Here is a 15,415-nt window from a genome sequence, read left to right as displayed (position 1 = left end):
ACCATCATACCTGGCTAATTTCTAAATTTTTTGTAGAGATGGGATCTTGTTTTGTTGGCCAGGCTGGTCTTGAATTTCTGGGCTTAAGTGCTCTGTCTGCCTCAGCCTCCCGAAGTGGTGGGATTATAGGTGTGAGCCATCACACTCGGTGACTGTGAGTCTCTTCCCACAAGGGAACCTGGGTCATGCTCCAACTCCTGAGTGGCCTCTCTGCAGACTGTTTTCTCTGCCTGAATGTCCTGCTCCCGTTGGAGGGGGCATGTTGTTTTCTATCACCGACAGGCTATTTCCATGATGTCCTCCAGGAAATCTACCACCGCTCTGTTAGTCTCCATGCATTGGCAGGGCACTGATTCTACTTTCAGTCTCCAGGCTGGTCCTGGTCTGGTCATGTGACCCAAGATGAGCCAATGAGACTTTTGCTTTAACTGTTGGCGTGTTCTTTCTTTCCCTGAAGTCACTGTGCTGATCTGTGGGATGCAGCCTGGAGCTGTGGCTGCCACCAGCTGGACACCACCTGGCCTGGACACAAAGCCAAGAAGTGAAGAAAGCCAAGTCCTCATTGACGGTGTGGCGCCTAGATCCAGCCACACCTGAAGCCAATTTCCTTAGACTTCTCGGTTATATTCAGCTAATCAATGCTCTGTTTGAATAATCCACGGGGCTTCTGTCATTTGTACCTAAAAGAGTTCTGATGAAAACAAGATCTCATGGCCAGCGAGTGGCAGAATGTGGATCAATGCCCAGCCCTGTCTAATCCCAAAGCCCAGGATCTTCACCACTCTATTAACTGGCATCAGCTCCTCCTCTAATCTTTATGCCAATTCCTAGCAGCACCCATGCCCATCAATAATCCTAACAGCTGACATTTGCTTGGTGCTTGAAAACTTAGAAACTGCTCTGGCACTCACTATCCCTTTTACACTGAGATATACTTCACATACCATAGAAGTCACCCTTTTAAAGTGTACAATGCAGTAGCTTTCAGTATATTCATAAGGTTATGCCTCCATGACACTAAATCATTCTAGAACATCTTCATCACTGCTAAAAGGTACCCAGTACCCATTAGCAGTATCTCCCCGTTTTCCCCTAGCCTCTGGCAGCCACGAACCTGCTTTCTGTCCATGAATTTGCCTCTTTTGGACACAGATGATAAGTTTTAACTCACGAGAACCTTGTGAAGCAGCCACTACAGAGAGGAGCCCCAGAAAGCAGAGCAGCTAAAAGTGTGGATACTGGCGTCGCCTGCCCAGCTTCCAATCTGAGCTCTGAGGCTCACTAGCTGTGTGACTTTGGGCAAACAACTTAACCTCTCTGAGCCTGGGTTTCTTCATTTGCGTAATTGGATAAGCTTGTCTGGAGGACTGAACGAGTCACTATATCTAGATGTTTAGCAGGATAGGGCCCACATTCAGTGCTCCAGAAATGCCAGCTGTTCCTATTGTTTTCACCCCATGTCACCAATGAGGGCTCTCAGGCACAGAGGGGTTAAGGGGTGTGCCCAAGGCCACACAGCTGGAGCGTGGCTGGGCCCCAGGTCTCCTGACTGAGTTCTCTGCTTTTTCCATTACGCCACACTGGCCTTGCTGCTCCTCCACCAAGGCTCGGCTCTCCCCACACTGTTTGGGCCAAGTTACTTGTGAAAAAACCAAGGCTGCTTGCCAGACAGGAGGGAGGGGAGGGTGGAATCATGAAATCATCTAACTCCAGGGTGTTGCAGGCCCGCAAGGGCTGGTGCGATCCTGCCCTAACCTCTTTCAGCTTTTCCTGCTGGGGTGTGTGTGGGGGAAGAGGAGGCCGGTTCCACGATGCTTCCAGGATAAGCAGGACCCTCTGGAATTCCATGACTTTCCCACTCCAGCCACCCATCTGGGACTCTGAGCCTGGATGAAGTCCTGCCTTAGACAACTTTGTTATAGGAGGGAATACTGACGCGACAACCCCCCAGTTATTACCGATTATGCTGAGCATGGAGGAAAACCTGACTTTTAAGTTCTGGTAGAAATAAGAAAGTTGAGTTGAAACAGGAGAGTGGAAGGAGCATTGGCTTTGGGCCAGGAAGACCCGTGATCAAACCCTGGCTCAAGCATTCCCAAAGGATATCAGCTTGGGCAAGTCACACCTGTGCAGAGGGACAACTGCCAGCTAACGTGCTTACTGAGGCAGGTGTGTCCTGCTTACCTGGCATAATAAATGCACGAGGAAGGCATTTTCAATCCTACTATGCAGATGAGGAGACTGAGGCTCAGAAACATACAGTGGTGACCCCAAGTTAAGCTCTGAACAGGCAGAGCTGAGATTTGCATCCAGGTCTGCCTGACTGAAAGCCAAGGTCTTGAGCCATAGGCTATGCTGGAATAGGGAACTCAGAGAACCCAGTCCACCTAGCACAGGGCCTGGCCGCGTGCCTCGACATGTCAGCAATGAACAACATTTGCATAAGCACTTCCAGGGCCCCCTTGCCACTCCACTTCTCATCAAATCTCTTCCAGATGACTCTATGTCCCCACCTCCCCGGCAACAGCTGACAGGCTTGGCGGTGAACTATGATCCAGGGTCCTTAGGATAATCAGATTCTCCCTTCTGGAGACTGGAATTAGCATCCAGAAACTCTAGTGCTTTGACAACAGGGAAGAACACTGCAACTCCGGGCGGAAGGTGCTCACTGGGGGATGCTCTTAGGGGATGTGGGCCAGTGGGTAGCTGGAGGAAGTGGTCCAGAACAGGCTCCATGGGAGATCCTGAGGCCACAAGATTCCTGGCTCCTGTGAGGCTGGTTGTATTTTCTGCTCTAGGTTTCAGGGAACACACCTGCCTCTTCCCATATATCCAACCCCATCCCTCTCTTTGTGCCTAAGCTAGCTGAGTGGGCTTTGCTCGGTGGATGTAAATAATTCCTAGGATAACAATCATGTGTTATTGTTCCCTACCTCCTCTTCTGCTCCTTGGAGGTGCGAGGCAGGCAAGAGGCCTCTGAAAGCAATATACAGGTAGCCCTCCCTATCTAGACCCTCACTGCACGAAAAGTCAGTCTAGCAACGTGCAAACATGTTTACCTAACACTCATTCTTTGAAGACCTACTACAGTGAATCTGCATAAATCACCACAGATCCGGGTAAAGAATGTGGAGGGTCCTCCATTTGTATCTCATTCATTCTCAGCCAGGACTGTGCCTCCTGCCCATGGCATCAAAAGATGCTGGGCATTATCACCACTGTGATCCTCCCTTCCTCTCCCCCAGGGTTTAGATCTTTCTTCCCCTGCCCCAGTGCTCGCTCCTGTCAAGTTCACTTTAGATGGTATCTTAGCATGTTTTAACATAGAGCTGCTTTGTTTCTTTACATTCTGTCTGCTGCAGAGCAGAAGCAATAATATAATTTGTTTATGATTCTGTTTGACATTGTTGCATACTGAACATAAAACATCACTAATGAATTCATTACATTTTAAATAGGTAACTGGTGTCTCCCTTGTTTTACATTATGCAATGACTCTTGGCAGTTTGTTATGTGGGCGTTTCGGGAAACCACTTAGGAACACATTATTTCCCCTCCCCCTGCAAAATAATGAAACACAAGCTCTGAAAATTCTCTATTCGACCCTGTCAGGAGCAAATTAGATCAGAATAATGAAGGATGCCAACCTTCTGAGAGAACCTGTGTGAAAAAAGACAGGATGATGTACAAAGGCCAGAGGCGGTCTTCTGACCGCCAGGAAATGTCGACTTTACCGCTGACTTTACTGCGGATCTGCGGATCGCAGCAGTTTGTGAAACTTCCTCTCTCCAGGTGTTTCAGTCTCCGCCCTTATTGACTTCTGAGGTGGAGTAGGGACCCCGGCAAGCCCATTGGCTGGCACATTTCTCACTCATATTGATTGGCATCAAGTTGAGCCTATGACACACAATAATGTGTTTGCTGGGATTTCTGACAAGTGACTTTTACCCTTTCCTGCTGGGTGTGAGCCCAGAGCTGTCGTATCAATGTGCAGTCATTTGGGATCCAAGGAGAACGCCAACACCATGGAAGTAGGAATTGGAATGAAAGGAAGAAGCCAGATCAGGTGACACCAAAAAACCCCTGGATTAAGATGTGCTTCAAACCTGGGAGATATATTCTCCTAGGATGTTCAGTTACACCCACCAAAAAACCTCCTGCTTACTTCAGCCAGCTTGAGTTGGGTTTCTGTCACTTGCAAAAGAAGTGTTCTGACTGAAAAGAAGACTGTCATGTCGGGATGGAGACTCATGTTGGCCTGAGAGGTGACAAGGCCCCTTACCAGGAGGCTGGGAGAAGATATATGTTCAGAAAGCCGGGCAAGTGCCCAACATCTCCTGAAGGTTTTCTAAAGAACTCTGTTACATCCTACGCGGAGGAACCATGACTACCTCTCACACTCACTCTGTTACTTGCCATTAGTGACAGCAAGAAGAAACTACTGACCCATTGTTTAGACTTGTTTAACCCTAGTGGGGATGGGCTTATACCGAGCTGTTCACATTCTGTCTGGCTCCCTGTAAGGCTGGTGGTATACATGGTGTTCGTCATTCATTCATTCATTCATTCATTCACCAAACACTGACTGGACACATGCTGTGTGTTAGGCCTTGAATAAATTATTAAGAACAGAGAGGAAGAGAAAGATGTGGTTCCAGCCCACGGTAGTCACAGCCTAGGTGGGAACCCAGACAAGCAGACAGCTTCAATACAGAGAGATGCACGGAGCTGTAGGGGTGCAGAATGGGTGGCCCTCACTGGCCAGGGAACAAAGTCAGGCAAGACTTCCCAGGCAGTGAGAGTCCTGAAGGGCAGAAGGGGTTACCAGAGCCATGAGTGAACCAGGAAGGCACAGGAGTGTGTGGGGAGGGCAAAGGCGTGTGGGGAGGGCAAAGGCCTGCGGGGAGAGGCCAAGGTGAGGCAGGAGATGCAGGTCTGTCTTCGGCGCTGAATGGCCCAAAAGTCTAGACACACTCAACAAACCCAGCTCACCAGCAAACACGATTATCATCTAAAACTTAAGTTCAAACACTGCACGCCAAAGCCATTTGGAAATGATTTGCAGACAACCCTCCATTCTAGAGCAGCCAACAGGTACCCTTTCTCTTAAGGGGAAATATGAAATATCAAAACATAAAGCAACAAAGCACATTATTTGTGTCTCAAAAGTAATGGATGTCAGGTTTTCTTTATTTTTTTTAGATGCAGTTTTGCTCTTGTTGCCCAGGCTGGAATACAATGGCACAATCTTGGCTCACCGCAACCTCTGCCTCCTGGGTTCAAGCAATTCTCCTGCCTCAGCCTCCTGAGTAGCTGGGATTACAGGCACCCATCACCACACCTGGCTAATGTTTGTATTTTTAACAGAGACGGGGTTTCACCATGTTGGCCGGGCTGGTCTCAAACTCCCAACCTCAAGTGATCCACCCACCTCGGCCTCCCAAAGTGCTGGGATTATAGGCATGAACCATCACGCCCAGCCATGGATGTCATTTTTAAGTCTGGGAAATTAAAAAAAATTCTAGACTTTGAAGTTGTAGTGGACTGTAAGTCCAATTAAACTCCTTCCCACCCTGCAGCTCACCAGAGACCTCAAATCCTTACCTGGAGGTCAAAGAACTTGCTGTAGCGCCGGTAAATGGCCTCGGTGGAGCCGCTGGACCACGTGACCCGGATGATGTAGACCTGCGGGAATAACAGATGAGATGGGTGTTAACATAACACCAGAAGTGGCCTCCCAATCTCTGGGACCCAGGGGGAGCACAAGACTTAGAGTCAGAAAGACATGGGTTTCAGCCTTAGCTCTGCCAATGACTGGCAATGGACAAGTTGCTTGCTGTAAGCCTCAACTCCCTCCTCAATAAAATGGGTATAATAACCCCCAACAGAGTTGTGCAAAGAATGAATGACATCAAGTACGGGGATGCATTGGCACCACGTCAGCTCAGGAGAAGCTGCTATTTTCAGCATTGCCAGGATTCCTCGCTACCCGCTCAATTCAGTGAGCTACGGGCTGACTATCTTGCCAGTCATTCCTAAAGCCCTGACTTTCATCAGGAGAAGTCACGAAGACGTGCAGCTCTTGGCCATCTTATATTTTCCATGGGTCAGCCCATCATGCTGTCTCCACCAACGAGGACCTGGGCCAAGTTATTTTTTCCCTGAGTCCCAGTTTCTCCTGCGAATGGGGCTAACGGCACCTGCTTCCTCCGCCTCCCAGGATAGATGTGAGGCGCTGAGGAAATTAAGGATGAAGGATCATTTTATAAGCCACTGGGCTGTGCTTCCAACCTGTGTCACACGTCACGGCACACACAGAAAACAATACATTGATAACAAATCTGGGCAAACTGAGGTGACTATTAGAGGTCAGAGGCACCTGGCTGGGGCCTTTGGTGGCCCTGGACACACCAGGTAGACCCTTAAGGGCTAAGGGATCAGCACATCTGTGACCCATTCCTGGACTGTATAAACTATCTGTTGCTATAGGGTAGTTGTGACAATTAAAATACATGCATACGTGAAAGCTGTTTGGAAAGAGAGAAATGTCATAGAAACACAAGGCGCTCAGTGCTGTTAGAGACCCTGGGGTTTCACAGGCAGGGTCCCTGTGTCCTCCACGAGCTGAGGGTTAGCAGGAGACACAACGCATACATAAGTGAATATGACTGACTCCTGGGATGCTCCTTCCCCACCTTCAGCTCACCCCCATGCATACAGAAGGTGGGAGGGGTACATTCTCCATTCATGGTGATTGGTTGAAGGAAGAACATGTGACTTGAGCTGGGCCAGTCAGAGACAGTAGGAGTCTGCCCTGGCACTTTTTGTTTTTTTCTGAGACGGAGTCTAGCTCTGTTGCCCATGCTGGAGTGCGATGGCACGATCTCGGCTCACTGCCTCCTGGGTTCAAGAGATTCTCGTGCTTTAGCCTCCCGAGTAGCTGGGATTACAGGCGAGTGCCACCGTGCCCAGCTTATTTTTGTATTTTTAGTAGAGACGGGGGTTTCGTCATGTTACTCAGGTTGGTCTTGAACTGCTGACCTCAAGTGATCTGCCTGCGTCAGCCTCCCAAAGTGTTGGGATGCTTGAGCCACCGCGCCCGCCCCGCCCTGGGACTTTTGCTCCAACTCTGGAGAAAGCCAAGCTCTTCTCCTGAGGTTGCCAGGCTGTCAGGATGTGGAGCTGCTGGGGGCCACCTATCCTCACCGGGGGTGCGGGGGAGCCTGCCTGAGAAAGGAGCCACTATGCCGATGACAGTCTAAGCTTACATCCAGCTCTGCCTGAAGCGAAATTTATTCCTGGACTATCCAGTTTCCTGGGCCAATAATTACGTCTTGGGCCACATCCACTCTCTTGAATAACTTTTGCAGCCAGTTCAAGTTTGGTTTCTGACCCACGTAATCCAGTCCAGGTTGATACCGGAAGGGGGCAGGAGAGAGATTTCTGAAGCCTGGAGCCACCACAGTGTAACTGACGGTCACGTAGGATTTTAGACAGCAGGAGAGGAAGGCAGCAGCTGCGGGTAGAGGGGAATGAGGGTGGAACAAAGACCAGCTCAGGATGAAGCCGCACTGTGCCTGGCAGCGGTTTCCATAGTGGTTTTAGCCAGAGTCTCTTTTCAAATGAGTTCTTAGGAGAATATTCACATTCCAAACAGAAGATGGAACAACTTTAGGGGCTATTCACACCAGTGTGAACATCATGGACTCATAGGAGAAGGTTCTTCAGGTAAGAAGAGAGGAAAAATGTTAAGATAAATCAGGACAGATCGGAGGTGACCTTGAACGCCAAGCTAAGGAGTTTACCTGGCATGGCCTCGCCAAACCCAATACAGATTATATTTCAAAACATGGCAGAGATGGGGGAGCTTGGGCTCTAGAGTCAAGAAGCTCTGAGCTATTTCCTAACTCCTGGAGCCTCAGCTTTCTTATTGGGTAAAATGGGGTCATCAAGCCTACAGAGTTGTGATGAGCACAAGAGGAAAAGCTCTGAGCACTTTGCCAGGAAGAGGGAAAATGTTCATGAAGTCTCAGCACCTTGCTCTCAGACTGCCCAGTACCTACCCCATCCCTGCTCATAAAAACAGGCTCCTTTGACACCAAGGATTTGGGCATCCAGCCCACGCTTCTTCCCTGTCTGTGCTCCCTGTTCCTAGGTAACTCACGGAGGCACGGAAGAGGCCACGGCATCCTTTAGGAGGTAAGGGTCAGTCATCATCTCAGAAAGGCGACTTCGTGATGTGAAAAAACCCTGAACAGTTGTGGTGAGTTTTACTTAAAAAGAATACTTCAAATGTGTTTCTCAGCTTTCCACCCTGCTTCACCAAGACTCCAGCATGGAGATTTTGAATGGTTTACATTCATTCACTTATTCACTCTTCAACATCTCTTAAGCACTGACTGCATGCCAGGCCCTCTGCTAGGGGCTAAGATACTATGGGGAGCAAGGCAGACCCAGACCCTGCCCTTGTTAAGCGGAGAGACGGGCAATAACCAGCAAACCTGCCAACATGCTGGGCAAGACCTCAAAGTCTGCATGAGGGTGGTAGGTGCGGGGGCCGGCTACTTAGATGTGGGGGTCTTGGAAGGGAAGGCCTATCTGAGGAGGCAACCTTTGAACTGAGATCTGAAGGGTGAGGAGCTGGTTGAGAGCTGAGGAAAGGGTGTGCAGGCAAAAAGAAAAGTGGGAACGAACATGCGGCGGCAGGAAAATGCTTGCCTGTGTGTGTGAGGAACAGGAGACCATGACAGCCGACAGCGCTGCGGGAGGAAGGGGCTGAGTGGGGGAGGAGGCAGCAGCTGATGACGAGGGGCTTGCAGGCTACAGAGAAGCGTCTGGATTTCATTCTATTGAACAGTTTGAAGGGGTGGGGGAGGCATGCGACAGGATCCAGGGTACTGTTTAAAAATATCCATGCGTATCCCTCCAGCTGCTGTGTGGAAATGGCTTGAAGAGGGGCAGGGACACCAGTAAGGCACCTTTTGCACTACTGACAGGAAGTTAGAGCTGGAGGGGACCACAGAATGCAGCTCATTAAAGGGCCGCACCTGCCAGATGGGTAAACTGAGGGTCAGAAAGGGAAAATACCGTACCAAAGGTCCCCGCCTCCGGGGATGCTTAAGCAAGGTTTGAATGACTGTCAAGGACACTGCCAACGGGGATTAAAAAACAAAGAAAAATTGTCAAAGAATGGATTTTTTTCTTAAAACCAACAAAAAGCACACTGCCATAAATGGAAAAAAAAATTCTGCTTACACACTTCATCCTTGATCTCTTGTTTACAATTTTTAAAGTTCTGAACATACAGTACAAGGATTCTGCAGCAAGCCTAATTGGTTTATTGGAATCAACCCCTGAACACAACGTGATGTCTGCATTTTTAGGCAGAGACCTAATTTTTTAATGAGAGCTGTCCTAGTGCAGGGCTTTGTCCCCATCCTGGGTTTGGGGGCTGGTGAGAGAGCACGCACCCTGGGTCACAGAGCCAGCTCTGCTGCTGGAGAAACTCGCTAGGCACTCACCTCTCTGGCCACCCACCCTTCTCTCTAAAATGAGGACAATAATCTCCCTTGAGGGGTAAGCCACAATAGCTAACGGAGATGGGGCCAACGCCTGGCACGCACGAAGAGTGCAATGTTAAGCTTCCCCTCACAGTGGTCATCCCATGTTCCTGCTTGTCTGGTACCTTCCCCTCCTTTTTGTAACAGAATGCCGATTTCCCACAGGGAATCTCTCCTCTGGTCTTCAAGATGGGAGTGGACATGTCTCCCTCCCAGGCCCAGCCAACCACAGTCCTGCTGATGAATGATGGTTCAGGGATGGGCACATGACGGATGAGACCAAATTCCAGGACTTTTGATGGCACTCTCAGGGAAGAGACCATTTTGCCTGCTCAGTGGCTGCTGGGAGAACCTACACCAGGAATTTCCCATGGAAAGCGCCTGTCACACAGAAGAAAGCAGAGCCAGAGGGAGAGAGGAGGGCTCAGACCCCGTGGCAACATTTGAACCCCTGGATCCAGCCTGAATCCAGGACATTTCCCAGATGCAAGCCAAAAGAGTCCTTTTCTTGTTCACACCAGTTTGATTTGGTGTCTGTTACGTGCAACCAGTGCAATCCTGACACACTAGACCTTTAGTTTTTTATATCCCCAACCCAGGTAATACTTAGTGGCTTGGTGCTAAGGAATTAAAGACTTCTTCATCGTAGTAGTATTCACAAGAGCCCAAAGATGGAAACAACTCAAGTGTCCATTGGTGGATGCATGCATAAATAAAATGTGGTTTAGACATGAAATGGGCCATTATTCAGCTCTGCAAAGAAAGAAAATTTGGACACATGCTACCCTATGAATGAACCTTAAGGATATTAGGCTCTGTGAAATAAGCTAGTCACAATAGAACAAATACTGTATGATTACAAGAGGTGCCTGCAGTAGTCAAACTCATAGACAGAAAGGAGAATGGTGGCTGCCAGAATGGGTAGAATGGGGAGTGGTTACTTTTCATTGTTTTGAGATGAGGTCTCGCTGTGTCACCCAGGGTGGAGTATGGTGGTGTGATCATAGCTCACTGCAACCTCAAATTCCTGGGCTCAAGAGATCCTCCCACCTCAGCCTCGCAAGTAGCTGGGACTACAGGCATGTGCCATTATGCCTGATTAATTTTATTATCATTATTTTTTGTAGAGACAGGGTCTCGCTTTGTTGCCTAGGCTGGTATCGAATTCCTGGCTCAAGTGATCTTCCCGTCCCGGTATCTCAAAGTACTAGGATTACAGCCGTGAGCCACTGGGCCTGGCTGGGAGTTGTTTAATGGGTGCAGAGTTTCAGTCTAGGGAGAGGAAAAAAGTTCTGGCGATAGATGGTGGTGATGGTTGCATAACAGTGTGAGTGTACTTAATGCCACTGAACTGTACGCTAGGAAATGGCTGACACGTTAAGTTTTATGTTAAACGTGTTACCACAATATAAAACAAACTTTTTTTTTTTTTTAGATGGAGTATCGCTCTGTCACCCAGGCTGGAGTGCAGTGGGGTGATCTTGGCTCACTGCAACCTCCACCTCCCGGGTTCAAGCAATTCTCTGCCTCAGCCTCCCGAGTAGCTGGGATTCCAGTCGCCTGCCACCACGCCCAGCTAATTTTTTGTATTTTCAGTAGAGAGGGGGGTTTCACCATCTTAGCCAGGCTTATCTTGAACTCCTGACCTCATGATCCACCCACCTCAGCCTCCCAAAGTGCTGGGATTACAGGCATGAGCCACCGCACCCGGCCAAAGAAACAATTTTTTAAAGCAGATTTCCTGCAGAGATTTACATACTCCATGTCACGTGCCCTGGAAATGACACTAAAACTTACTCAACGGCACAGCCTTCAAAACATGAGCCTCACATCTGAGAAACAACTTCTATGCAGAATATATTTCTTGAACTCTTGGTTGTAAGGAAACAACCAACTGGATTACCAGATGGACAAAAGACTTGAAGAGACACTTCATCCAAGAGGACTTACGGAGGGCAAGGAAGCACGTGTAATATGGTCACTGCCACTAGCGAGGCAAAGTGAAACCAGGAGGAGATGCCATTACTCATCTATCAGAATGGCTAAGATGAAAAAATAGTGACAATAACAAGTGCTGATGAAAATGCACAGCAACTGGAACCCTCATGGTGGGGAAGCAAAACGCCACAGCCACTCTGGGAAGATCCTCAGTGGGTGCTGAACCAGCGGGTGAAAGGCTGTTGAACAGGACACCCACGTGGTGTCAAAGTATAACCCGATGATTACTTTCCCAGCCAGGGGAAAAATGTGTAACTCTACAACTGTAACCAGGTGACCAAACCTAGCCTCATGGACAGAGGGACAATCCAGTCACTGTGTGGCCCTTGAGGTGATGCAATATGAAGTATACACAATCTGCTGTTGGTATTGCTGCCAACAATGTTTAACTTGAGCTCAAGCTCTTGACCTAGGTTCTAATTTACAAGAAATACAGGAGGCAGAGGAACAAGATAAACGACATCATAAGGAAGCAGACAGATCTGGAATGGGGAATGTTCTACAAGTCAACTAGCAGGGCACAGCTCAGATGCTACTGCCTCCAGAAAGCCCTCTGTGACTGCTCCCTGCCCACCAGTATGAGGTCAGGTGCCCCTGCTATAGGTCTCCTTAGCACCCACTTTCCCATCACAAAGCCAATGAACTCTTTACTGAAATTGCTCAAGTGTCTGATTTCCTGCTGGGTTCCAAGTTTCACGCGAGCAAGGACCTGGCCTGTCTTGTTAACGGACTGCTGTATGCCCAGCACTGGGCAGGGTGGAAAAATCTATGCTTCGTGAATAAATGGGGAAGAAAATAAGATGCCAGGAGGCCAAGCCCTCACAGAGAGGAGCACCTCTCCTCTGCAGGCCTTTGGTCTGTAGAAAGGGACCCTGGCCATGTTGCTGAGGTGGTCCTGCCCCCTTGCTTTTCCTCTCGGACCCCTGTGCTGCTTCACCACAATCTGCAAACATCCCCGCCCCTTGGGAGCAACGTGTTTTAGGGAGCAGCTGGGACTCCTTCCCTCTGCTCAAGGAACAAGGAAGCACAGAAACCACAACTGGGGTTAGAGGGTCACAGAGGTTTCCTTCTGTTCCCAGACAGGATTTGAGCCGGAATCATCCACCCTTTAAATCTGTTCTTACACAATCTCAGCAGCAGGGCCTGTGTAATCTAACCAAGTCCAGACTCTCCAACCCGATTGCAAACCCAGTTTCACCAGGAACAGAAGTCCTGGGTTTCCTCACTTCCTCTAAGTCAGTGAGAAGCCGAACTGGTGGTGAAGGGAGGGTGGGAGGCATTGGGGTGGGGTGTGCTGAGCCAGGATCCTTTTGCAGGGGTGGGTAGATGGCTGAGCTTGGTCTCTTCCAAATCCCCGAGCCAGCAGGCCACGCTAACACTTCCCATGTTTTCCTAGCAAGGGACGGAGGCTCAGAAGTAGAGTGCCTACAGTCGCACAGCTATGACGTGCAGAGTAAGAACTCTAACCTAGGTCACCTCTAATCCTGCCATGCCATGCCCCAGCTTGGCTGCAGCTGGAGCGTGGGCCAGCAGGGAGATGTCTGCTCACCCTCCTAACTGTCAGAGTGACCAGCAGATCGTCCTACTGTTCTGCAAGGTTGTGGAGTTCTAGGGTTACAATGGCCTGGATTTATATCCTGCTTCCTTCTCAACTAGCTTTGTGCTCTTGGGAAAGTGGCTTAACCCCCATGACTCAGTTTCCTCATTTGTAAAAAATGAGGTCTGCACTACTACTAACTGCTAAGTTGGGGTGAGGATGAAATGAGAACATGCATGTAGATTCTTTCGCTCAGTGCCTGGATATGGTAAATGTTCCATAAAGAGAAACTGTCAGCAGTAGCATCATTGTGAGCAGAGGGTCACAAAAGTGAGGGAACCCTTGTCCCTGCTCCTTCTCCCTACAAATGAACTTTCCACAGCCCATCCCATCTCTCTCCATCCCACACCCATCTCCCTGGGCTCTGCCCTCTCCACCTGTCCTTTCTGTTCTCTGGGTCCCACAGGGGTGCAGGGGAATAGCCCCCATAGTCCTAGGAACACAGGCCCACCGTGCCTGAGCTCAGGGCACAGGTTTCTCAGCTGCCAGAGTGTCAGGACTCTGTCCCTCCCCATGGGTGCCTGTGGGGAAGGCCCTGACACCCCCACCCACCCCGGGCCTCAGTCTGAATGGAAGGGAGCCATTATCTGACTCAAATGCCAATTGCCACACACTCAAGAATCTGACTGGCGCCCGGGCTTCATCTTCCCTGGTTTTCCTCCTCCACTTAGGGTTGAGAACTCTCCCAGGTCAGCCTGACCTTGCCAGGAGCTGACATTGGGAGGAACAGTGACACAGCTCATGGATGGTGTTAGGTGTTTTGTGGCCTGGGCCAGAAGAACCCTCTTCCTCTGAGGACCAACCTGTCCCAGGGCCTCCAAAAGCCACTTTTCTTAAACTTGACCACTTTGAAAAGGCAGGAAAGAAAACCAAACCCCTGGCCAATGTCCCACTTGAGAAGTAACCACCTGTTCTTTTTTTTTTTTTTTTTTTGAGATGGAGTCTCGTTCTGTCACTCAGGCTGAAGTGCAGTGGTGCGATCTCGGCTCAATGCAACCTCCACATCCCGGGTTCAAGCGATTCTCGTTCTTCAGCCTCCCAGGTAGCTGGGATTACAGGCGCCCATCACCACTCCTGGCTAATTTTTGTATTTTTAATAGAGACGGGGTTTCACCATGTTCCCAAGGCTGGTCTCGAACTTCTGGTCTCAGGTGACCCACCCGCCTCGGCCTCCCAAAGTGCCGGGATTACAGGCTTGAGCCACCGCGCCCAGGCTGTAACCACCTGTTCTGCCTAACCTCCATGGCCACAGCTGATTGGCCCATGGACAGGGTCACGTGATCCAAGCCCAGCCAATCAGGTTTTTTCTTTCTCAGAAATCTGGGATCAGCCCTGAGCAAGCAAGCTCTCCATCCAGTAGAGCTGCAACCCGGAGCCATGCTCCAAACACTAGGTCTGCAGAGAGGAAAAGTGAAGGAGAGGTGTCAGGAGAAGAGCGACGGGGAGAGCCTGACTTGGCTTCGGGCAGTACTCCAGTTCCTGCTTCCCAGGCCTGCCAGCCCACCGGAGGCTTCTATGACGCACAACAGGGGCTGGGCCTTTCAGCTAATTCCACTTTTGGCATGATGAGGGTTTTTGTGCAACTAAAACAATTCCATGAATTACAGGGGAAAAGTTCAGGCATTATCTTAGGTAAAAAGAACAAGCTAAAACAATGTAATCTCAATCTCAAAAAAATTCTGTAATGATATCAACTGTATATAAATGCATGTGGGTATTTATATACACAGACACCCATTGCACACACACACCGTTGATGCTCATTGTTTGCGGTAGTTATGTTCTGTAAAGTCACTGAGAACATTGATTTAGCAAATACCCTAGGAGAAATACAGGGTTAGGGTCTTTCGAGCCTATGTTTTGTTTTTGTCAAGTGATCAATACATAACTTTGTTGCATGTGTGTTTCTGTTTAAAGATACCTTATTTAGGCTGGGCGCAGTGGCTTGTAATCCTAGATTATGCCTGTAGTCCCAGCACTTTGGGAGGCCGAGGCGAGCGGATCACCTGAGGTCAGGGGTTCGAGACCAGTCTGGCCAACATGGTGAAACGCCATCTCTACTAAAAATACAAAAATCACCCAGGCGTGTGGGCGCCTGTAATCCCAGCTACTGGAGAGGCTGGGGCAGGAGAATCGCTTGAACCTGGGAGGCGGAGGTGGTAGTGAGCCAAGATTGTGCTACTGCACTCCAGCCTGGACAACAGAGACTCCGTCTCAAACAACCAACCAACCAACCTTATTTAATATGCATGGTTAATTC

At 49.4% G+C, this 15,415-nt stretch overlaps 1 protein-coding gene across 1 annotated transcript in view; it reads right to left on the bottom strand.

Annotated features, from left to right (window-relative positions):
• SH3PXD2B (SH3 and PX domains 2B) overlaps positions 1 to 8,214 on the bottom strand; it is a 98,607-nt gene extending 90,393 nt beyond the window's left edge. The window contains exons 1-3 of the mRNA XM_011987723.1: positions 8,165 to 8,214; positions 7,689 to 7,722; positions 5,605 to 5,685 (exon numbers count right to left, since the gene is read on the bottom strand). Of these exons, the coding sequence (XP_011843113.1) occupies positions 5,605 to 5,685; positions 7,689 to 7,722; positions 8,165 to 8,214 (165 nt within the window). The remainder of the gene's footprint in view (positions 1 to 5,604; positions 5,686 to 7,688; positions 7,723 to 8,164) is intronic.
• Between the last annotated feature and the right edge of the window lie 7,201 nt (positions 8,215 to 15,415).

Source organism: Mandrillus leucophaeus, unplaced genomic scaffold (assembly GCF_000951045.1).
Source record: "Mandrillus leucophaeus isolate KB7577 unplaced genomic scaffold, Mleu.le_1.0 Scaffold314, whole genome shotgun sequence".
NCBI lineage: Eukaryota > Metazoa > Chordata > Mammalia > Primates > Cercopithecidae > Mandrillus > Mandrillus leucophaeus.
The sequence above is the reverse complement of the archived record's forward strand: the minus strand, read 5'-3'. Positions and strand labels throughout refer to the sequence as shown.